This window comes from Apodemus sylvaticus, chromosome 5 (genome assembly GCF_947179515.1).
Source record: "Apodemus sylvaticus chromosome 5, mApoSyl1.1, whole genome shotgun sequence".
Classification (NCBI taxonomy): Eukaryota; Metazoa; Chordata; class Mammalia; order Rodentia; family Muridae; genus Apodemus; species Apodemus sylvaticus.
The window spans coordinates 17,177,634-17,201,373 of record NC_067476.1 but is presented as its reverse complement, the minus strand read 5'-3'; the positions used below and the strand labels follow the sequence as shown (position 1 = coordinate 17,201,373).

At 51.7% G+C, this 23,740-nt stretch overlaps 1 protein-coding gene across 9 annotated transcripts in view; it reads left to right on the top strand.

Annotated features, from left to right (window-relative positions):
• Dennd1a (DENN domain containing 1A) overlaps window positions 1-23,412 on the top strand; it is a 480,683-nt gene extending 457,271 nt beyond the window's left edge. For 6 of the 9 annotated variants that reach the window (XM_052182388.1, XM_052182389.1, XM_052182385.1 and 3 more), the window contains 5 exons: window positions 309-365; window positions 6,025-6,113; window positions 17,500-17,628; window positions 20,238-20,496; window positions 21,210-23,412. In XM_052182388.1, coding sequence (XP_052038348.1) covers window positions 309-365; window positions 6,025-6,113; window positions 17,500-17,628; window positions 20,238-20,496; window positions 21,210-22,421 — 1,746 coding nt within the window. In that variant the 3' untranslated portion in view covers window positions 22,422-23,412. The remainder of the gene's footprint in view (window positions 1-308; window positions 366-6,024; window positions 6,114-17,499; window positions 17,629-20,237; window positions 20,497-21,209) is intronic. The other 3 variants (XM_052182387.1, XM_052182390.1, XM_052182391.1) reach the window with 3 other exon arrangements.
• Window positions 23,413-23,740: the final 328 nt, after the last annotated feature.

Sequence of the window (23,740 nt, the reverse complement as noted above, 5' to 3'; positions counted from 1 at the left end):
GTGGGTGTGGTGTAGTGTGGTGTGGTGTGGTATCATGCTGCAGTTTACAAAATCTCCCTGACCTGAGAAGAAAATGCAAATCAGAGCAAGGGATCCTTGAGACAGTTGTGATGATCCAGGCCAGAGAGGAGGCGGAACTAGAAAGGTAGCAGCCAGAGGGCAGGACGGTGTGGGTGAGGAGCAGAGGGGACCCCACAGACTCCAGGCTCTAGTGTGGATACCTCGAGACTTTTTCCCAGGCCGTGTGTAGAGATGCATAAGGCCCATCTTGATGTGAACTGATGTTTTAAGTTTCCACTTTAATGCAGCAACAAAGACTCCATCCCTCTCGGCCGCCGCCTCCCAAGATCCAGCGCTCAAGGCCCGTGAGTAGCCGGTGGTGTGTTCTCCCCATCTAACACTGCCTGTTCCCACTCCCCTGGCCTCACTAAACCTGAGAGTGTGGACTCTCCTGCCTGGCACAAGGAAACTGGGAAATGGGTTTTTCAGCTTCTCCCTGCTACGTGGCATGAGCTGGAACGTGCATATTCCTGGCTTCTCTCTCCTTTTTCTGAATCAGCTCAGTGACTTGCAGGCTGGAGCCATGGGTAGCCAGGCTGCTGTGTGCAGCTTCGCATCATTTAAGCGAATCTCCCAGGGAGAGCTGTATTCCTAGCCACTGAGCTTTAATGGCTCACTGCAAATGCCTCTTCCTCACAGAGGAAGCCGCCGTCTGCCAGCAGGGGTCTTATTCTCCCTCGGTCTTGGTTGGAAAATATCTTTCTCGCTGTATCTTCCCAAGAGCAGAAAACATAGTGCCCTGTTAAATGGATGCAGGTACTATCCCCTGCTAAGCTCTGTGAGGAGAGATGCCTACCCACAAAAAAGTACTGAGGAAGGCTAGGAAAGCAGAACAAAGTCAGTACCAACCACCAACATCCGCGAACAGAGAAGGCCATGGAGAAAAGCCCATGTGTTTTAAAGAGAAATGCCTTGGCTGGAGACATGGCCCCATGATAGAATACTTGCCTGACGTGAGCAGGGTCCTCGGTTTGGCTCCTGGCATCAGTGCTGAGCATCTGTGAGCTTCTTTCCCCATGGACACAGATCTTGTCCACAGTGGGATGTAACTTTATCAGAGTGAGAAGCCTACTAGGATGTATCGTTGGGGCTGCTTCAGGAAGGATTACTAGTCTATTGTCCGAGGCAGCCATGCCTAGGCACAGGAGTCAGCTACAAAAAGAGGGGTCAGAGACCTCAAAAAACTAGTGTGGAAGCCCTTCCCAGTACATCCCTCCAGAGCCATCTTATGGAGGCACAGAGACCATGCTGTGCCAGGATAAGCCTACGCCTGTTTGAATCCATGGTGGACATGTCCAGCATCCATTGGGTAGCTACTGGCTGGGTGAATGTCAGATGTCCTGTGGTTCTGTTTCTTCTCTTCCCGATTGAGTGCAGAAGTTAAAGGTTTGGGTTAGGGAAGGGGAGTATAAATAGTTCCATCTGTAAGCTGGGAGTCTACCATCCAGCCATATGAGGTGGTGGAGCCATTCAGTACCCCTATAAAAATGGGATCAACACAAACCCCAGGAGGCAGAGCTGCCAACGGTTTGGAATTTCTACTTCCTGTCATCAGAAGGAAGGAACAAGCAGCAAAAAGACACACTTTAGGGGACAGGAAATACTTCTGGGTCCAACTCATATAATATAGCAAATGTTTCGGTATAAACCTTGGCAGTGTGGATTGGGGATTCATCATCTGGACTGAATGCTGAGGGTATATGACACTGGGCAAGGACAAAAGCTATCTGACCCACCGTCCTCCGCTGTATACCAGGCCCTCATTCACAATGGCCTTCTGTAAAGGTGAACACGGATGATATTTGGAAGGCATTTTCTCTAACAGGTTTTCCACCTTACTACTTCTAAATAATGGCTCAGTTTATCAGAAGCCATTGTCTGCCTAGGATGTTATAGGGACTGAGCCATTGTGGGGGACCTCATCCCACCTGGGCCTCACAGTAGTGCTGTGTACTAAGTATTATGGTCACCCATTTCAGAAAAGATGTTTGGTACCTTAACCCTTACCAAGGATCATCAGACTATAGAAATGTAGGTCCCTTCTAGTGTCCCCAGTTCCCTACGCCTCTGTCTCTATGGAAATGAGACGACCTCAGCACACAGGACTGACACAGAGACTTCAGTTGGAAAAATTAACTGAGCTCTGGCCAGATGGACTTCCTGTAGGTCTCTGGGAAGGATTTTGTCATGGCAGGGGTAAGAACTGGGAAATATAAGCACCCTTAAATGTGCCCAGGACTGAGCTAGGTACTCCATATCTCACCTCTTCTTGTTCCATCCACAGAAGGCAGATGTCATTTCGCTAGTTCATAGCCAAGACTACAGAGACAGTAAGAGACCAGCTGACCGTTGAGACCAGACCTACCTCGCGAGTTCTCAACACATGACTTCTGGCAGCCATAGGTAGCTGGTGGGGAGCTCCAGGCAACTTTATAGGCCTAGGCTCCTGGACAGCCAGGGGTTCAATGTGATTCAAGATAGGGTAGCTCTCTGAGAAAAAAGCAAGTACTAGAGAGCTCTGGTGAACTTTAGTCTTACTATTGTGGAGAGTGGATAAACTGTAGGGTGCCCAAGCATCTGAGAACTTGAGGAAGCAGTGTTGTCCCAAATGAAGACTAGGTAGTGTCTGCCTCTGCCCCTAGCTAGGGCAGGAGGTAATTCACTGGCCATGTTCTTGGGCTCCCCCTCTTCTGCAAGTACCCACTGAGAGACAAACTAGGAGGGTACAAGATGTGTTGTATGGTGCCCAGGGTCCCCAGGCCACAGGGACTATTATTTATTCTGGATGCATTCATGCCAGCATGTCCCATAGACACCAGTCCACACTGGGTGGAAAGAAACTAGGGAGAACTGGATCATGGAACTCCCAAGGGTCATGGAGAGGACCACATGACATGATTCCATGTCAGGATTTGCTATAAACATGGCTAAGTACAACAGCTACTGGCCTGGGTGGCAGAAACACAGGACGGTGGGCACTCAGCCTCGACAGGAGGGACTGTGTAGCCCAGCACCTGTGGCTGGAGCTTGGCTCTGACCAGAGGATCCGAGGGGGTCTTCTTAATAAGGGGAAAGAAAGAGCAAAAGAAAATCATGTTGGTGTCTCCTGATGAAGGGCAGTGGCTGGAGCCACCAGGGAGAAGGGAGAGGCAGGCTGCTGTGGGCCCACATGTGAAGCACTTTATAAGCTCTCTATTTATTATTTCTTGCTCACCATTAAAATCAAATGTACTTGGTGCTTTTGTATTCAATACACACTTAACCCTGCCGACTTAGATTTCTCAGGTTTTGAATCCGGTGGGGAATTGGCTGGCTTCCCAACTTTCCCCTCTAGTCCCCAGAACAGATCTGGAAAGCCCTGTTTAGCATTCTCTCCCCTGGTGCTGCTGAGATCTTAGCAATGGCGGGCCAGCCCCTGTTGTGTATGAGAGTGGTTTCTCCCTCCGCCCAGACTCCACCCTTCCTAAGCACCCCACAGAAGAGGGGTGGCTCTGCTGAAGTACAGTGGGGTGTATCTGCATTGTCTGTGATTAAACCAGTTGTCTGTATGTCTCTAGGCCTGGCTGTGGCCTGCCCCTGCATGGTGTGTGTGTGTGTGTGTGTGTGTGTGTGTGTGTGTGTGTGTGTGTGTGTGTGTGTGTGTGTGTGTATGAATGAGAGAAAGAAAGAAAGGGGGGAAGGGAGGGGGAGAGAGAAAAAAAGAGGGGGGAGGGAGGGAAGGAAAAAGGGAGGGAGGGAGAGAGGGAGGGAGAACACACCATTACCTCTTATGCATGCCTTTGTGGATGTCTGTTTGTGAAACTGTATATACACTGCAGTCTCTGAGCCCTGGTACAGTTGGGTGTTTGTCTGTAATGATAATCCTACACCAGTGAGGAATGTGTGACTCTGGGTGGATCTGTAACCACAGGGGTGACTATCTCTAGTCCGTTGTGTCTTTCCCACCCTCCCTCACCCCTCGCTCCTCTCCCTCCTCTGTCTGTTTTATCATCCCTAATGAAGCAGTCTCCTCCATCGATCCTGCTGATTGCCAACCCATTCCTTTTGTTTGTTGGCGCTGAGCCATTCAGCAGCACTCTGACAGCTCAGCTCGTCTAATTAGCTCTGTTGTTCTTTTTCCCCATGTTTCACCACGTTGCAAGTTCAGTTGAAGTTGCCACAAACTTAATCCCCCCATTTCAGTAGCAAGTTCACATTCTTAACCTGTCTTCATTGTAGTAAGGAACAGCCCTGTGTGGGACAAGCTGGCAGGCCACAGTGTCTGACCTTCCTGAACTCAGTCCCCAGGTCCCTGGCCAGGGCAGGAGAGCTCTTCCACCCAGCTGCATTCTCCTCTTTTGCAGGCGGACTCTCGGGGGTCCAGGGGGCCTTGCTGGACAAATCAGTTTCATATGAGAATGGGAACAGATATAACCATGTATTTATTTGGCAAATGTTGGCCAAATGTCTGTTGGGTGGCAGGCACCTTTCTAATAACAATGACAACCACAACAGGATTTACTGATGTTAGTTTCCAGACAGTAACACTGGCCTGTCTACAAATCTTGCTGAGGTCCCACTATGTGCCAGGCACCTCACAGGGTTAAGACTATAGCAATCCATCTTCTCCTTCCCTTCCTTTTGCTATTAATAAAAGGGGGCATCTCGGTCACAAAGGAGCAGGCAGGCATTTCTGGAGCCCACACTCTGTGCCGTTCACACCAGTGTGTTAGCCACCCCCTGTAGTTAAGTCTTAACAATAACCCCATGGAGGAAGACTACATGTTTTGTGGAATGTTCTTGGCCTTTACCACATCTCTGATTTGCCAAAGAAGTCTGAGCTCAGACTGGCCGCTCCACAGGAAAATTTTTGGTTTGGTCAGACGTGCGCAGACCTGAGGGCTCCACGAGACTCTATCAAGACTGGTCTTGTATGCAGCCAACTTCTGTGATCTTGTTCCTAAGCCATTGTTCCGTGTCATCCACCAGTTGCTGGGGGCTGGGGGCTGGAGGAGGGTTGTTCTGAAGAAGGGCAGTAGGTAATGCAGTGTGTGCAGTCTTTCCCGGCTTGTCAGGCAGTGTCTCATTGCAGCTGCAGAGAAAGCACTCCCTATTCCTGCTGCAATGCTGGCTCGTCTGCATGAACGGCAAGACCACAGAGAGACATTCTCAGCTCTCTCCCTGAATCTCTTTGACATTAGAAGTGGTCAGAGGTGATGGTACCACACATAAAGTCACATAATACTGATTAGACCAGATGACACATTCTAAGAGTACCCAGAAACTCACAGCCTAACATCCACCATGGGCTCTGGTGGGACAAGCAAGGGGGCATCCTTCCTTCTGTGGCTCCACTGTGGTATTCAGAGGCAGCAGCTCAGAATAACCCGTCTACCCACAGTGTAGTAGGAGGGGAATGTAGGAAGTTGCCAATGCCCCCGTGTGCCCACTCCCCCCTCAAGCTGTGCTTCGTGCAGCATCCACTTGAGTCCCACTGGAAGACAGGGCATGCGGTGCCCTGAGAAAGAGGATGGCTTAGCTGGGCCCACTGGAGATGTCAGTTGCTCCCCCTTTCCCTTTAGAGAGGAAAATAAGTATCCTGTAATTCAGCTGTAAAGGAGTATTTTGAGTGTGACCCCCACCCCAAACAAATGTGAGTGGCACCTCTTTGTTCCACACACAGACTTCTGAATTCCATGAATAGGGTATTGCTGTTCTGCCTCCCATGTTGTTCACACCTTAGATAGCTCTGAGAGGCCACTGGGTGTGCAGATGAGGAGAGCCTCTCTGGCTTAAGTTCCAGAGAGCATATCTACACACTGTGGTAAGTGCTGGTGTTCCAGTGATAAGCAGGAGACCATGATAGCCCAGACCTGGACAGCCTGTAACCAAGCCCCGGGGCTGTTTACCCAAATGCTCACAGTGGTCCTGTGGGGATGTTATAACTTAACTCCTTCTTGGGGATTTCCCCATGCTCATCCTTAGGTCCGACCGCCTCGTCCACATGTCGTCAAGAGACCCAAGAGCAACATCACTGTGGACGGCCGGAGGACATCGGTCTCAAGCCCTGATCAGTGAGTACCGTTGCTCCCGCTCTCACCTCTCCCCAGAGCTCTGTGGTGACCAGGCATGTGGCCCCAGCCTTCCTCTTGGAGGCTCCTTTGAAATGCTGAGCAGGTGTTAAATAAGGCGGTCAGACAGGGATCCGAGCTTGGTCATTGGTGTCAGGGTCTGAGCCTCTATTGTCATATCAGAACCCTGGGCTGTGCTTTGAGTGGTGCAGCTCAAAGGCGCTCAGTCACATTCCACAGAAGGCCCCGGGCATCTTGCACTAAAGATGTAGAGTCCACAGGTGAGAGTAAGCTACCTCGACAAAGAGGCCTTCAAAGCCAGCCCCATTGCAGGCCTGCTGCTCCTCAAAGATTCCTTGGCATGAGCTTATCCAGAAGACATCCTTACCCTTGGTGTCTCCTCAGCCATAGCACTTGTGCTATTAGGCCTTTCCTTCAAACTCCCCCCTGACCTAGGGTACCTTTGAGACCCAGCCTAGAACCAGCTTTGGTCACATCTTGAGTGGCTGTTAGATAGATGGGAGACAGAGCCTGCCAGGTCAAAAGCTGTAGACAGTTCCAACTCCAGAGCCACATGGAGAAAGAAACACTGTTTCTCCTTGTCTGGGTGCACATAGCTGTAGACTCTACTACTCACCAGCTTCCTTGATTATCTTTAGAAATACCGTAGATATCACAGATCCATCTTGGCCTAGGGTCATTTGAGAACTGAAGGGGGAAAAAAACTATTCTTTGTGTGGAAGGGAAGAATGCCTCTCTTTACAAAGAACTGGTGCCAAAAAAAGAAATGGTTCCAAAATGTCAGGCTATGGCCTACCTCTGTGTACTTCATTTCTCCCACAATCCTCTGCTTTATAGACCCAGCCTTCCTAGATGGTCTTAACCATTCAGATGGTTATAGAACACCAGAGTGGGAAAATGTACATGTGTTTCTGGAGATGCTTGGATATGTGAGATATTGTGGAGGGGATACCTCAAGTTAGGGCAGATTTAACTTGGGCTCTACACATTGGTGTGGTGGAAATACTGAGGGACATCTCCTTTGCCATGGATTATTACTGCCCCCTTGTGGTGAGAATGCTGCATGGCTCTGGGTTTCCTCTTGCCTTAAAGATTTCTCTTGAAGGGAAAGGAATTAGCTACCTCTTCATAGCTGATCTAAGTGTCCTGGGATAAAGGCCACAGACCTGTAGATATTGAGTCATAAATTAAGGATATCCTTACATCACACACACACACACATACACACACCAGACTGGCAGCAGTTCACATCCTGTGGAAATGCATTCCCCACTTTGTGGTTCTGATTAGAGATTGTACTCACCAAGCACATTCATTTATGCTGTACCCAGTGACAGGAGTAATGCTTTAGTGTGTGCAAAAAGCCGGCTGTGTCAAGAAGGTAGCTCCTCCTGGTAATTGCCTTAGCCTGGTCGCATCACTTCAGTATTTTCATGTAATGTGCCTGTCTTAGATTTCTTTCCAGAAAGCATCAAGTTGAGATGAACTGGGCAAGAGTGTGGGGGGCTGGTTCAGAGGGCTGGCAAACACAGTGACAGGAATCAAAAGACACCTCACTGCAGCTCAGGCTGGCCAGCGGGTAGCAGAGGATGTTCTAAGACGTCATCGCTAGGGTTTCTCTTCACATTTTCTTAATGAGGAAGAGGCGAGGCTGTGTTCTCATCATGCCAATGACATTTTTGGTGCCACCCGGGTGTTTTCCTGCATCTCTTCCGTGCTGCCATCCCCTAACACCCCCCCATGCTCCTCCATTTCCAAATGCCATGTCACAACAGCACTTGGATGTGTTTCTCTCAACTGTCACCAGCTCCAGCTGGCAGGACCAAGTTCTTGAAACACAGGAAGCATCCAGTGGAAAATATTTTAATAAAACACACTCCTCAAATATTGTTCTGGAAGGGAAGGAAAACAGCGCCACCAATCTGTCAGCTGCATGTTGGGAGAGTTGGAAAGAGGGGCTGGGAGGCAGAGCCAGCATCTAGTGGTCTTTGTGGACGGTGGTTCCTGGTGCCACACGTGGACTCAGGACCTGGCCCTTTGATCCACTGTGACTTGTCTTGAGTCCTAGTTCTTTATCTCTGCTGGGCATATCAAAGTGCACTGGGCTCTCAGAGGATTCGGGCTGCAGCCTCTCACCTTCTGCCTGTCCCTGAATTTCAGCATATTCAATAGTTCTCTCTGGTCAGCAGGCTGGAGCCTTTTAGGAGTTGAGCACTCTGAGGTCCACCTAGTTCTAGCGCAGCCAGAGCTCTCGGCTGAGGTCCGTTTCTCCCTTTGCTGCATGACACATTGCTCCATATATGAATTCACTGTCCATTCGGTAGGCATGGCTGAAGAACTGCGAGGCACACATTAAGATGCCGTCAGAGGGGTTCCCATGCTGACTCATCTATTGACTTACATGGCCCAAAATGACATCTCCTTCCTGAATTAAGGTTTTCTAGCCCCTTTGGACCATTTCTTAGCATTTGGATAAGCCCTTCAAAAGATTTCTGGGGGGAAAGTCTGTTTTTCAGTCACCATTCACTGATTAACATGAGGTTAAGGGCTGGGGAAATGGCTCAGTAAGCATTAGGACCTGAGTTTAGGTCCCCAGTACCCTCACTAAAGCCTGGTGTCAGACTATAGCACTGGGGGGACTGGCCAGCCAGTCTAGCCAGCCAGTGAGCTGTGGGCTCAGAGAGAGACCATCTGAGAATGATGATATAGAGAGCAGTAGGGGATGACATCTGATGTTAGCCTCTGGCCTCGGCACATGTGCGACCGAGGCAAGGGCCTAGTGACACATTGATCTCCAGCTGTCCCCTCTTATCCCCTACTAGAAGGCTGCAGGGGGATCAGGGGCAGTAGTCCTCACTGAGTGGCTGAGAATGTAAAGGGACATCATCTGTGTATAGCCCTGGTTCATCCTCATGTGCAGCAGTAGGGCCAACTATGGGACCTGCGGTTAGAGACTTGCAGATGGCAGTGGAGTGCCCTGTTCTGACCACCTACCCTCCAAGCTCTCTAGACTGTGTGACTTGTTTCTCCAGTCACATGCAGATACAGATTCTACTTGCTTCAACCTTAGTTAAGTTCCCTCATTCTAAAGAAGAGCCCAGATTCAGCCAACCAGGGAACCATAAGCCTGCTTTCTTCTCCTACCAGTTTTGCTTGTCAGAATGATGCAGTGGCCTCAGAGACCACCTAGAGGTCAGGAAGGAGACCAGTTCGCTCTGATCCCATAGCTCTGACTCAGCTGCACATAAGCATTTGTACAGAATGCCCTCCAGGCTTCGCCTGGTTACAGTTTTGGAGTTCCTCAGTATATATGGACTTGTCCCTTGTATCTTGATAATTTCTGTCATTTGTGACTACAGGCATGTGTGTAAAGCAGGTATTCCTTCTTAACCCTGCCCCTGAGTTCAAGTCCCAGCAACCCATGGTGGCTCACAATCATCTATACTGGGTTCTGATGCCCTCTTCTGGCATACAGGTATACATGCAGATAGAGAACTTATACATAAAATCAGTAAATAAATCTTTTTTTTTTTTTAAGGAGGAAGGAAGAGCCTGGGGTAATACCCCTGCTTGCTAAGCTTTCTCTCATTTTATGTCACTATGAGACATGGGACCAACACTACCATTCCCTGTGGGCTGTGTGTGTAGGCACTTTACACATGACTTTTCATTACATCCAAATGAGAAATTGGAAGGAGGGGGATTTGAACTGTGTTTTATGATAATGGATGAAAGTTCATGAGTTTGATCCTGCCCTTGGTCACTCAGCAAGTTAGTTAGGAGCAGGGCTGGTTATGGGGTGGTTATGCAGCTAGTTAGTAGCAGAGCTGGGTTTCAATCCTACCTCTTGATGACTAAGCCATCCATCAGTGCTGGAAGAAGATGTCTGTCCCGTCCACTCAGTAGACAGGAACCACATTGCCTCATCCCTTCTGCCAGACATGCAGCCCGTGGGTTCTGGGCAGCCAGCAGCACTGGACATTCTCTAGGTGGGGACAACTGCAGGTGTGCCAGCTGCATAGACAGTCTGCCCTGAGTGGAGCCCACACTGCTAAGGGACAGCAGTGTGCAATGGCATTTGTCTCAAGTATACTCCATGGAGCCTGCACCAAGGCCTCAGAAGGTGAAAACATCGGAAGCCATTGCCACAAGCATTTGGGGAGGACCATGACCAAAGTCTGCATTCAGAACAGTCCTCTTGTGCCGATGTGCTTTACTGTAGACAGGCTACCCTAGCACAATGGACACGCCTCACATCCCTTGGTGTCGGATCTCAGTGGAGCCCAGAACTACCCCAACGCTGGAGTTAGTCATTTGGACAGAAGCCTGGTACACAGATGGACTTCCCCATGCTCAGGGTGGCATCCCAGCCCACCACCTCTTGAGGTGCCAAGGCTTCTCCACCACCTGAAGGTATCCAGAGAAGCCATAGTCACATCCTAAATTAGGGGACACATGACCTCCCATTCCTCCTCACCTCTTCAGCAAGTGCCAGTCTCAGTTCCAGAACACCTGGATGGTCACATAGGACCACAAACTTTCATTCTTGTGCCCCAGACCCCAGTGTGAACCTACACTGTTAAAATTCTTTTGAATATCTCATATACACTTGAAGGCACATGTTTATAGAAGTGTGCATGTAGGCAGACGCACACAAACACGCACATCTGTGCACACATGGACATGCACATACACATACCTGTGCTCTGAGCTTCTCCATGGAGAAATTGTGTACTTCAACCTTGACTTTGACTGCCAAACCAGTGCTTATCCAGACTTGTGCTCAAAGGTGTCTCCTGAATGGAGGAATAGAGGAACTGGTGAAGACAGATGCCTGCCCCTCACAGTCCACTAACCCTGGAGATCAACCAGCTGCCAGTAAACAACCCACAAACACCTAATGAACAGTCACTGTATGCCAGGTGTGTGTGGACTGTGACTGTGAAGCTGCTTGTACCTCGCCTCCTCTGACCCTGCCAGAGCGGAGCTGCCACCAGCCCAGCAGCAAGTCTCCAGGATGCCAGCTGGGCCTAGGCCCCAGGGGGCAGGGGCAGCTGTCTTGGTGCTACCCCCTGGCAGGCTGCCAATACCCACTGCCTGAGCAACCAGAAGTCCAAACACCCTCACAGAAGGTCGCAGACCCAATTAGCAGAGTGAGAGGCCCCTGACCTGACTCACTGCCCTCCCCAGTGGATTCTGGGTGGTAGAGACAAAGAAAAGCCTGAAGCCAGATGAGGCACTGGAACCAGGATTAGAAAAGCGAGAACCAACAGGAGCCCTCATCCAAGAGTGTCTAAGCTGGTGGTGTTGCCACCCCCACCTCTGCCCCCACTGACAATGGCTAATGGTGACTGGAGACAGCAGTGTTTCACGTGCACAGCACTCTCCCAACACACAGGGAAGTGGTTTCCATCTACTGTCACTAGAGGGAACGCCTCTAGGAGTCGGCCTTGAAAGGCTTTACCACTTAGCTGAGGCTCCAGCCTCTCACACAGTCCATGGCACCCTGGCTCCATAGCTTGTTGTATTCCCAGCCCCTTCACGCATCTTGGCTAACCATCCTGAGCCTAGCCAGGACAGTGTGAGCCCCTCTCAAATACAAAGGAGCCAACCTTCTAGCAAGTGGAGCAGCTTGCCCTGAGACTGAACCACACACCTAGGACTACCATTGCCCTATCTGCTCACTGCTGCCATGGTCCTCGGGCAGACATGGTTGTCCTAAGGGGGAAGGGCTGAGGTAGGTGTCTCCGTTCTCCCGATCTCCAACACAGACCCCAAAGAGTAACAATGTCTTATTCCTGTGTGTGTCCACCTCGTAACTTGGCAAGGACTATCTCAGGCCATGCTGAGACCACAATTCTAATGTCATGTGGACATTAGAGAATTCCATTGGAAGGAAGGATGGCACATTAGTATATTAGACAGTATATATTAGACTGGAAAAGTCTGCTGTTCCTGATGCAGCCCAGCCACCTGGCCACACAGCACCTCAGCCTACCCAAGCCATCCATCCTAATGCTACTCTGAGGCCCCTAGCCCCAGGTCCTCCCTCTCCTGAATACTCCTATCCTTGATGCTCTTGGAAGCACCCTGGCCGTCAAGCCACACTTACTCTACTCAGGATCAAAGTGCAGAGTTTAGACCATTGTCCAGGGATCCTCACTGGAGAGTCTGTGAGCCCTGGGTACCCTGATCTCCACTGGATTCTGGCTGATGACAGTAGGAATTATCACAGACCGCAGAGTACCCTTGTTCTGATGGTGACTGGTGATGGCAGCGACCCTTGTTCCTTATCAGATATTCATGAAACTGAGCACAGAGGTGCCTGTGCATATAGTTCCCCTCTCAGCACAGCAGCCCTTACTCTGAAACAGCTCCAGGTCCCGCTCCCAGGACGCAGCCTTGCTTCAGAGCCCCTTCTGCTTTTCAGCCACTGCCAACCTTGTGACACTGGCCCTGTGTCATGGGGTTGAAGAGATTTGGAAACTGTAGGTAAGGCTGGCTGGATGACACCACTCAGAGGTGCCCAGCATCATCCTATGAAGCAGTGTGGGCAGCAGCAGGGGCGCCAGTACTTACTCAGAACCATGCAAAGACCTTGGTGAATATTTCACTTTTCTGCTCAGACTTTCTGAAAGACAAGAGCATCTCCATTTGCAGAGGTTTTGCCAAGGTTGAAAGAAAGGGAAAGGAGGTGGAGAGTGGATGGGTGGACCTTGTACAGTGCCTTTCTATACACAGTACCCCACCAGGGCTGTGCCACCGAGGAACACAAATCAACCAGAGCATTTACAAAGTGCAGACCCTGTGCCAGAGGGTCACAGTGTCCCTTCATTACCTCAGGAGACCAAGGCCTGGATGATTCCTCCCACTTTATCTCAAGTGCATTTAAATGTCAATTAAATTTGAAACATCTACATTTGTCAGCACTTCATTTCAGGCCAGCGTGACGTGCGGCTGATTTGTCCACGCGATGTGACACATAAAAAACTCTCGAGATGTAGATCTTCCTCATTAAAAAATAAGCCAGCGCGATCCGGAGCAGCAGAGAGCACAGAGCACATCCCGGCTTCCTGACGCCGTGTCTCTGACATGGTATTTAAAAAGGAACAGCCTCGCCTGTCACCACTGTCACACGCGCACGCTAACCAGCGACACGTTAAACCAAACATTAGAAAGGGCTCCGATCATCCACAGGGAACTCCACCGCAGGTGGACAAGGCAGGGGCAGCAGGATGATAGGCCCAAGCCATGGTGGACAGAGCCTCCCTCGCTGCGACATACCAGCCCTTGCTGGGTAGCCAAGTTCAGGGAGGCCTGCCTTTTCCCAGACAGCCCCTTTGTGTGTAATAAAATCCAGGCAAATGGTGGGGGGCAGACTGCAGGGTAGTCGCTGAATTGGGTTAATGAGGGAAGAGGTACAATTTTTTTATATTCTGCCTTAAGCTAATAAAAAATTTAAACCTGGACGTTTTCGATGGTTCGTCCTTTATCCCTGACAAATATCTGACTGTATCTTTCATGGGAGAACATGAGCAGCTGAATTTAAATAAGTTTATTTTGAAACCTCACCTTTCATTAAAAGTGGAAGGGGAAACCCCCTGCCTCTCATTCCATTGTTTTAGCTCCAGGAAACAGGTGGCAGGACCCTGTGGTGTTTAGAGACAGGCCTATACAGAGTCCATTATAGCACCACCCTCAGGGCTGTGTGACCCCAGGCAAGGTACTCCACCTCTCTGAGCTTTGGCTTCTTTGTCATGTCGAATTAGTGAGAAATTGTATGGACAGCATGTGAGTCCTTCAAGTCATCACCAACCTTGGACATGACAACACTCTGACCAAATCCCATGGCACATTTCACTTCATTGCCCTGTCACTCAGGAAGTCCTGCCGAGCCCTAAGCCCTAAGCCCTGAGCCCTGAGCCCTGAGCCCTGAGCCCTGAGCCCTGAGCCCTGAGCCCCGAGCCTGGCCTGGCCAGCAGAGCCAGCTGGAGGTCCTTAGAAGCTTGTGGACTGAAACATAAAGCTCCCTCTCCTGCTTCCTGCACTGGCGGTCTGTGGGGGCGTGCCAAGGGTGCCCCTCGCTGCAGGACTTCAACCGACACCAAAGGTCTTCCAGCACAAAGGCTCAAAGCTCTCTGGGAATGGGACAGACTTAATGACTGTCTGCTACCTTGTGCTCTGTCCAGGGAAGGGAACCACGCTATATGTGGGTGCCAGAGAGACAGTCACAGTAAATCTGGGGGTCACACAGCACTCCCGGGTGGGGCTTCAATTCCCTCGTGTGCATCCACGGTCAGTGCTGTGATCCTCAGGACAACCTGAGCTAGGGCCCTGGCTCCAGACGCTTCCTGGCTTGGTTATCTGCTCAGTTCTCTGCTTCTTCAATAGTCCCCAGTGCCCAGCTAGCACTAGATCTGCTTAAACACAGGCAAGAAGTGGCCCCCGGGAGTAGGCAGGTGGGGACACATGGGGAGATGACATGACAGGTGCACTCTATCAAGTTAGTGTGCTGGTCCTGCACGTTAAGGTGCGGTGCTCAGAGCCACTTCAAGTAATGACAGGCTGCCTCCAGCAACTCAGATCTCATCACTGTCCACCCAGTGCCCTCCCAGGGCCTGTGGTGGTGTCCTCAACTCTGCCTTGAGGCGTCTGCTCTTGCTCCTGTATACCTGTGTCTGAGCATCTCAGGAGGCAGGCAGAGAATCCAAAGAGGAGGTGCAGTGAGCCTTGAAGTGATGAGAAAACCTGTGAGCTGTGGGAGAGGAGGGGATTGCAGCATCCTAGCCCTCATTCCTTCAACCACAAACCTTTGTCCACTAATGTGGGTGGGCCCCAGGAGGAAGAAAAGCAGCAATGGCCAAGCCCCTGGCCTTGAGATCAGTCAGGAACAGAATTCCAGATTCACTGGGATCCATGAGGCACCAAGACCCACAGCCAGGGAGAGCTGGGAAAGCCAGGTCCTTCCTAGGGGGTGATAGTTAGGTCAGGTCTTCAAAATGGAAGAACAGTCAGTGTGCTGAGGATAGGCAGGCACAAGAGCCGAGTGACAGAGGATGTCTTTCAGAGATGGTTCTCAAACTGAAGTGCAGGGGCTGGCCTGCAACCCACTGTGCCTGGCACTCACCTCAAGCTGCCCAGAATGACGGGAAAACAGAGCTTCCTGCCCCACACCAGTTAGAAGCTGCCCCATGCTAGGAAGCAGGGGCAGTGGGACGGGCAGGTTGCTCCGGCATCTGAGTATGTCTCCTCACTCATTCTGCAGTGGATTAACTTGTTCCTTCTACTTAGCCTCAGTGCCTATGAGAGCAGCAGGGACCTAGTTTTGTGCTAGGCCAGATGTGATGCAGTTCATCCCGCAGAACGTCCTGCCACCAGCATCCCTCCACTGCCAGTCCTCATGTCGCTCCAGTGTCCGAGCCTGCACCTGCCACCTCCTGGTGCATGACCCAGAGCGAGCTACAACCCCCGCTGCAGTTTGAGGGTAAAACTCATGACCAGCCTGCAGGGACAGTGAAAAAAAATGACAGTGTACAGCTGGAATGGCTGAGGCTGTGGGTGGCTCTGGGAGCTACTTACGTGATAACAGGTTAGCTCTGGGAATGGGGGTCACAACACTGGCCACCTCAGGGCCTCCCCAGCCTCCTGTTCTCTGACTTTGTGTACTTGTTTCTAATGTGTTGCCCCTCCCTAAATACAACCTGAAAGGAATTCCAACAGGTACAGTTCAGGAAATCTGCTCCTGCACGCAGGTGGCCCTTCCTAATACCCTGTGTCTCCTGTCTCCTCAAAACTTCACTGTTCCGTCTCGGGTCTCCTCACAGTGAGCCCAGCCATTGACAGAGGCAGAGGTGTTAGTCACAAAGGCACTCATGGTGAGGCCAGGATTTGAACCTGCCACAGTTGGAGCTCTCTCATCTCCTGGGCCTGTGACCTCTGGTGGGCACTGCTGGTCAGTATATAATTGATAGGAGCCAGGAGTGGACTCTCTGGGCTGTGTGTGTTGTTTATAGAGCTAGAGCACACAGGTGGCTGACAAGGGAGATATATTTTTTATAACAATGAATATTTAATTTCCACATCACAGATGAAAAAGACTCTCTGAAGAAGCATCCGAGGGAGACCCCAGAGAGGGCAGCTAATCAGAAGAGGGTCTTCTCGGGGGCCGCTTCCACATAGCCCACTTTCTCCTCAACTTTTCCCCCTTGATTACTGAAGTAGAGATATGCATGCTGTAGAAAAAGAAACGGGAACAAAAGGCAGGGCCACCCACAGTCCCACTAGGCACCGCTGGAATTTCAGCATTGGCTTTTCTGGTCTTTCTCCTGTGCAGCTTCCCACAAGAGATGAGGGTTGTGGTATCCTCCGGGAGCCAGGGCTGGATGCCAAAATCCAGGGTGCCCATGCCGGCTCTGTGAAATGGCCTGGTGTTTGCACAGAGGCCGCACACACCCCTGTACTCTTTAAACCATCTCTGGGTTACATTTTTTATTCCTAATCTAGTATGCATGCTGTGTAGACACCGTTGAGCCGTGTTGAGGAAGAACGTGATGACAGTACAGGCTGCACATGCTCAGTACAGATGCAAATTTTCCAAGCATTTTCTTTGTTTTGCTTTTCAAGACAGGGTTTCTCTGTGTAGCTTTGGCTGTTCTGGAACTTGCTCTGTAGACCAGGCTGGCCTTAAACTCACAGAGATCCACCTGCCTCTGCCTATCAGTGCTGGGGTTAAAGGCCTGCATCACCACACCCACACATTATCTCCCAGCTGATTGGAACTGTAGAGATGGAGCCTACAGGTGTGGGAGCTCAGACATAAAAATAGCAACCGTGCCATGCTTTTAAATTCCCTTCATTAGCATTATGTGTAATGGGAAGATAGCTTTCAGCCAGCAGTACCTAGCTCTGCTTGCTGGAAGTGTTTAGTACTTTTAACAGAAAGCAGTGAACATGGGGCTGGAGAGAAGGCTCAGTGGTTAAGAGCACTGACTGCTCTTCCAGAGGTCCTGAGTTCAATTCCCAGAAACACATGGTGGCTCACAACCATCTGTAATGGGATCGGATGCCCTCTTCTGGGGTGTCTGAAGACAGCAACATTGTATTCACATACAATAAATAAATAAAATCTTATAAAGAATTAAAAAAAAAACAGTGAGCATTCATTGTTAATTTAGGGTTAGCCGGCTGGAAGTGGTAACCAGGTCAGACATTCTGGGTGAGAGTTCAAAGCCCTTGGCACACATGGCAAACCCAGCTTCCTCTCTGCTTGAAGGCAGCCAGCCCCCGAGCCCAGTGGATGCCCTGGGGCCTTCTCCCGCCCTGTGCTCTCAGGGTACCCTAACTGCCTCTTCTTTTCTCTCTTGTCCAGCCTGGTAAAGCCCTTGCGACACTATGCCGTCTTCCTCTCTGAAGACTCCTCTGATGAGGAATGCCGCCGGAAAGAGGCCCCCAGCACTGGCTTCACCGAAAGCCTTTTCTTCTCTGCTCCCTTTGAATGGTCTCTCTTCCTCTTTCCAGCTCCTCGGGCGCCGCCTGGTGACTCTTTGGGTGCAGTGGGGAGCATGGGGGACTGGGGCTGCTTGCTGCCATGGGGAGAAAGTTCCTGGGTGCCAGCTGGCAGGGTGGGTGCCATGTCTCGTGCCAGCCCCACAGGGCTGTGACAGCAAAGGTGTCCGTGTGCTGAAGCACTGATCCCCGTTCCTTACGAGGGGAGGTGACTCGGTCAGTGGAACTGCGACCACAGTCAGCCTGACCCCTGACCCTCCTCTTCTCGGTGCGTCTTAGAAAGCCATGGAGATAGGAAGGCAGATGCTTAGAGAAAGGCCATGAAACAAGTGTTAACACCAGCATATCAACCATGTTTGGTCATACACATCTGTATGTAATCTCGACTGAGGTAGAAGGACTATGAGTTTGAGACTTGCCTGGGCTGCATAGCAAATTCCAGGTCAGTCTAAGCTATATACATGAGCCTTTCCAAATATGTACATATGCACATACATATGTTATGGTCTACCTGGGTTTCTTTTTTTTTTTTTTTTTTTCCTTCCCTGAGACAGGGTTTCTCTGTGTAGCCCTGGCTGTCCTGGAACTCTCTCTCTAAACCAGCCTGGCCTCAAACTCAGAGATCTACCTGTCTCTGCTTCCTGAGTGCTGGGTTTAAAGGTATATACCACCACCACCCAGCCCTACCTGAGTTTCTCAAAAGTAATTTCATCTTAATTATATTATTTTATAATGTAAGCTGTATACAAATTCCAAACACCATTTTTCTTTTCAAGGAAAAGAAAGCTCACCTTACATAGAAATGGACTTCCCAGGAGCCCACAGCCTACCAGAGTGGCAGCCGCTGGCCACTCCACAGTCAGGGGCCCTTGTCTCCCTCCCTAGCCTCACCCCTCTGCCCCTCCCAGCTCTCTGACCTCTGACCTTAGCAAGTTCCCAGCATCAGATCTTCTCCCTATGGCTTCATCCTGGGCCTCCTAAGTCAAGGTTGCTCTGCCCCTGCCCCTTCCCTGCTGCCAGCTCACTGGGACAATAGCAGTGTTTTGTCCCTGTTAGTCCACAGTCCCTGAGTTCACACACACCTTTTCAGTAATTTCTTTCTCTCTTTGATCTTTTTCTTTTAAATGTTTGAAGAATCAGCTTTTCCCCCCGCAGGAATGCCTGTGCTATCACAGGTTTAATGTGTCCACTGATGTAGTTAGAACAGAAAGAGCTATTGAAGCAACATATGCTCGTCGGAGTGGCAGCCTCACTCACCCTGCAGGAAAAGCAACCTGCTTAGGAATCTCCCACTGGCTCTGCCCTCGGCCTCCCCCATCAGGCCTCTGAATTCAATGACTGCGTTCCCCTGCGTTTTATGATGTTAGGAATGGAACCCAGGACCTCACATGCTGGACATTCCACCACTGAGACACAGGGGGCCCCGGTGTCTCATTATTTAAGCAGTGGTTAAAATTCATTTCGTTAGCCTGTACTCGGAGCCAGTTCAGGGCTTCCTGTGTGTTTAAGAAGGAGCTGTTCCATCCTAATTCACAACACAAAAGGGTTTAAAACAACTGTTTCCTTGTGTTTAGGAAATAAGGGTGCCTCCTTATCCTTCCTTTGTGCTCAGATTAGATTAAAGGCTCTTGAGGTCCTTGGTCAGAGTGAGGAAAGGACTCTGAAGAGCCTCAAACTTTCTTCCATTCCACCCTTTGCTGGGTGCTGTGTTGCACAGAATTGTTTTACTTAACTCTGAGTTTCCATGTCTTCCTCTGGTACGGTGACAGAAGTCTGATGAATGGAGTTGGGACTTCGTCCTAATCTAATCTAATCTAAGTGGGCCTTTGGTGTCAGCCTGCTTGTGACCAGCAGGGGGAGCCCTCAGTCCACAGCACCAGCACCACGCGGGAGGCATTCATTGCACTGACTGAGCAGCCTTCACAGGGTCAGGGTGGGTGCTGCCTTCCCACAGATCAGTGGTGCCCTAAGGCAGCGGGAAACCAAAAGGAACCAGCTGCTAATTATACCCAGCTCTCCCCAAAAGTTGATGTGTGGCTACACAGAACTCAGAGGGTGGGTTGCTGGTGGCAGCCATGCACACCAGCAGTGGTTTGACCAGCCTCTACATACCCTCTGTACTTGTTCATGGAATCACACCAGCAGTTGAGCAGCTGAGATTTACAAAGGTCAACTGACTCTCCGCAGAAGGGGAACCAGTGCTCAAACATAAGTCATACACGCTGAGGCCTAGAAATTTCCCTAGAGATGCTAAGGCTCCTGGTTCACCATGCTCTGGACCTGACTCTAAAGCTAAGCTTGGTGACCACTCAGGAAGCAGGTGGCACAAAGGAATGTGTGGGTGCGCCTGCAGAGCCCCCTCCACTCCTGCCTGGTTTGTATGTGTTACATACAAAGACCTTGGGGCCTGGGGCACTGGACCCCCTCCTCAAAGTGAAATCAGAGCATCCCATCCAAGGCACCAGTAGTACTCAGGAGCCCAATCCAGCCCTAGGAGAACCACAAAACCTTGGTCTTGGGCCTTGTGTCTCAGGGCTAGGGCCACTTGCTGCTCCTACAGATTCCCTAGAAGAAAATCCACCAGGCTTTGTCTCCTCCTAGGCCACAGCCATACCGGACATTGAAAGAATCAGACAGTGCAGAAGGTGACGAGACCGAGAGCCCAGAGCAGCCAGTCCGGGCACCCTGGGGACCTGCCCCAGCTCCGCCTGACCGAGCTGCCAGCATCGACCTTCTAGAAGATGTCTTCAGCAGCCTAGATGTGGAGGCACCACTGCAGCCGCTGGGCCAAGCCAAGAGCCTGGAGGATCTCCGAGGCCCCAGGGACTCACGGGAGCAGCCAGGGAGCTTTGACTATCAGGTACAGCGGGCGAGCTGGTGGGCGGGCGGGAGTAAGGCGCAGTAGCTGATGGTGTCCTCCCGATGAGTTAGGTCCTCCCAGTCACAGTGGCCCCACCCCCACACTCCCCACCCCTGTTCTAAGTCCAGACTCCAACCCCACCCCATCTGGAGCAGCACACCATGCTGCCAGCTGCTATCGCGGGGAGCGAGAGAGCAGCACAGCAGGGGGTGTCTGCCTGCCTCCATTCTTATCTGAGAGTGGCTGCATGGCTGGGTTCTGGATCGTTCTCGCAGTGACTATCAGTCAGCTCCCTGTCTCTGGGATCCATAGCTTCTCCCACCTGCTGGGAGTGAAGCCGCTCTAGTCTAGCCCCGGTCAAATGGCCTTCAGTGGCAGGCATGCTCAGGACTCAAATTCAATCTCTTCTCTGGCTCCTGAGCCTTCAGCCAGGCCTAGAGCCACACTTGCCCCTTTGAGGTTATCAAAGATACCATGCTCTCTGAACAGAAAAAAGGCCCAAGCCATTGTTAGGGCCCCTGGATGGAGACATTTTCCTGAAACTGCTTGGCAAGCACAGCTTTTGGAAAAGGACAGGAGATTCCTTTGTATTCCTTTTGTGGGACACAGTAGGGCTCCAGATTAGGCTTGGGTCTCTGCAGGTGTCCTGGATACCTGCAACTCCTCCCAGTCCACTGTGCAGCAGTCCTCAGTTCCTCCCTCACTCCCCACAGAGGCTGGACCTGTGCAGAAGTGAGAGGGGCCTTGGCATGGCTGCAGCTTTGAAGCTTGCTCATCCGTACACTAAGCTCTGGAGCCTGGGGCAGGACGACATGGCCATCCCCAGCAAGCCCTCCACGAGCTCCCCGGAGACAACGCCCTCAGCTCTGCCTGGTACTTCCCCAGCCCCGCCTCTCAGACCCCAGAACCAGGAGGGCATCCTGAGCCCCAGCGTCAAGGAGGAGACCCCCATCCCAGCTCCAGGCAGCATCACCATTCCCAGGCCACAGGGCAGAAAGACCCCTGAGTTGGGCATCGTGCCTCCGCCACCCACTGCCCGGCCAGCCAAGCTGCAGGCTGCTGGGGGCGCACTTAGTGACTTCTCTTCAGAGCCGCTACAGATGGACCGGGAAAGACAGGCTGCTCTGAGCCCAGCCCTCTTGTCAGGGCTGCTCCCCAGAGCTGTCCCCCAAGGTCCCACAGAACTTCTGCAGCCGCCCAGCCCAGCCCCAGGAACTGCAGGCACAGGCAGCGATGCCCTGCTTGCTCTCCTGGACCCACTTAACACCGCCTGGACAGGCAGCGCCACCCCCTCGCACCCTGCTCCCCCGAGTGCAGCCACCCCCTTCAGCCCCCAGCTCAGCTTCCCCCCAACAGTGACACCCACCCCTTTTGCACCAATACCACTCAATCCCTTTGTCCCATCTGTGCCAGTAGTACCACCCACCATGCCCCTGAGCTCTACACCAGCCAGGCCTTTTGGGACCCCTCCAGCACCCCTGGGCCCAGCATATGCACCTAGCATTCTATTGTCTGGGTCTAGCTTCTATGCCCCTCATAGGCCTCAGCCCAACCTCTCTGCCCTCTCCATGCCCAACCTCTTTGGCCAGATCCCAATGGGTGCCCACACTAGCCCCCTGCAGCCACTTGGCCCCCCAGCCGTTGTCCCTTCCAGGATCCGAACATTGCCTCTGGCCCGCTCAAGTGCCCGGGCTGCTGAGGCCAAGCAGGGGTTGGCCCTGAGGCCTGGTGAATCCCCACTGCTGCCTCCCCGAGCACCCCAGAGTCTACAGCCGACCCTGCAGCCCTCTGCTCCTGCACAGGCCAGAGACCCCTTTGAAGATTTGCTACGAAAAACCAAGCAAGAAGTAAGCCCAGCCCCGGCCCTGGCCCCAGCCTCCACGTCGGTGGAGCAGCTCCGCAGGCAGTGGGAGACCTTTGAGTAAGCCGGCCTATGCCACTGCCCAGTACCGTGCCTCCCCAATGTCCCATTTCTGACCAGGTTTCACTGGGGCAAAGGGACTCTCTCTGCCCCCTTTCCTCCACAGCCCGTCTCTGAGGCCTGGCCCTGGAATGGCCATCCCAGAAGAGCTGCCTGCCACCACCCTCAGCACCCTGTGTGGGTTTTGCACTATCTGTCAACTGGGCCAGCCGTACCCTGTACCTTCCCTCCCACAGCCCAAGAGGAGTCAGGAAGCTCAAGGCTGCTCTCAAGCCCAGCTCCCCTCCTCCACTGGGCCCTACCCCACAGGGCAGATGTCAGTAACACCTGTGTAAGCACATCTTTGGGGGACACAGATGTTTGGGGGGGGCTGGAATTTCTCCCTGGTGGTCATCTTCAAGCCTCTCTAGCAATATACTCTTTCCTGAGTCTTCACCTAACCACCAAAATGGAGTTGTTCCTGAAGGGCCAGGGTCTGTAGACCTAATGGTCTACAAACCCAGCCCCAGGCAGCTCTTCCGGGGGTTGGGAACACCAGCAACTCTGATTCATAAGAGACCCTCCAAATCTGAGTCTTAGGAGCTGCCCTCAGCTCTCCGCCACCCGCACACCTCTGGGCTTTCGTGTCAATCAGAGCTCGGGCTCAGCCTCCTGCCACGGAGCTTCATGGGCAGAGCCGGGCAACAGTGACCCAGATTCCAACTCAAAGGACAAGCTTCCTGCCACAGGCAAGGGGGAGGCACGGCTGTTTGAGCTCCTGGGTCAGGACCAGGTGGGGCCCCAGGGCTCCCTCGGTCCCCCATGGGGTGAATATATATGTGGCCTCTAAGCCAGCCCTCCCCACCATCTCCAGCGCAGAAATTCCTGAGCCCAAGTCACCAAAGTTATAATGAAATGTTTTGTTATTGTTCCTTTGATCTTGCTTTTCCTTTTTACCTTATTGATTTGATGAATCTTGAAAATTGATTCCTTTCAATAAACCAAGGTAAAACACAGACTAACCGTTTAAGAAAACATCCATCAGAGACATGCAGGAAATTGTCCACATTTGACCCGATTTCTCATTTCCTATGAGTAAATGGTCAGACAGTCTACCCCAGGGTTTTTGGGGGTTGGTAACAAGGGGTGGGGTCATCAGAGGTCCCTGTCACTTTAGGGACCCTCTTGGTGTCTGAGAGGTTGTTTAGGGATCCCTGAGGCCTAGGCCAGAGCTGCCTCCCTCCCCAGGGCTCTGTCTTGGGGTGTGCTCAGCTGCTGGGGAGTGGAGACTCTCTGGGTCATGGGAAGCCTCCTGGCATTCTGGTGTTCCGGGACCGGTCTCAG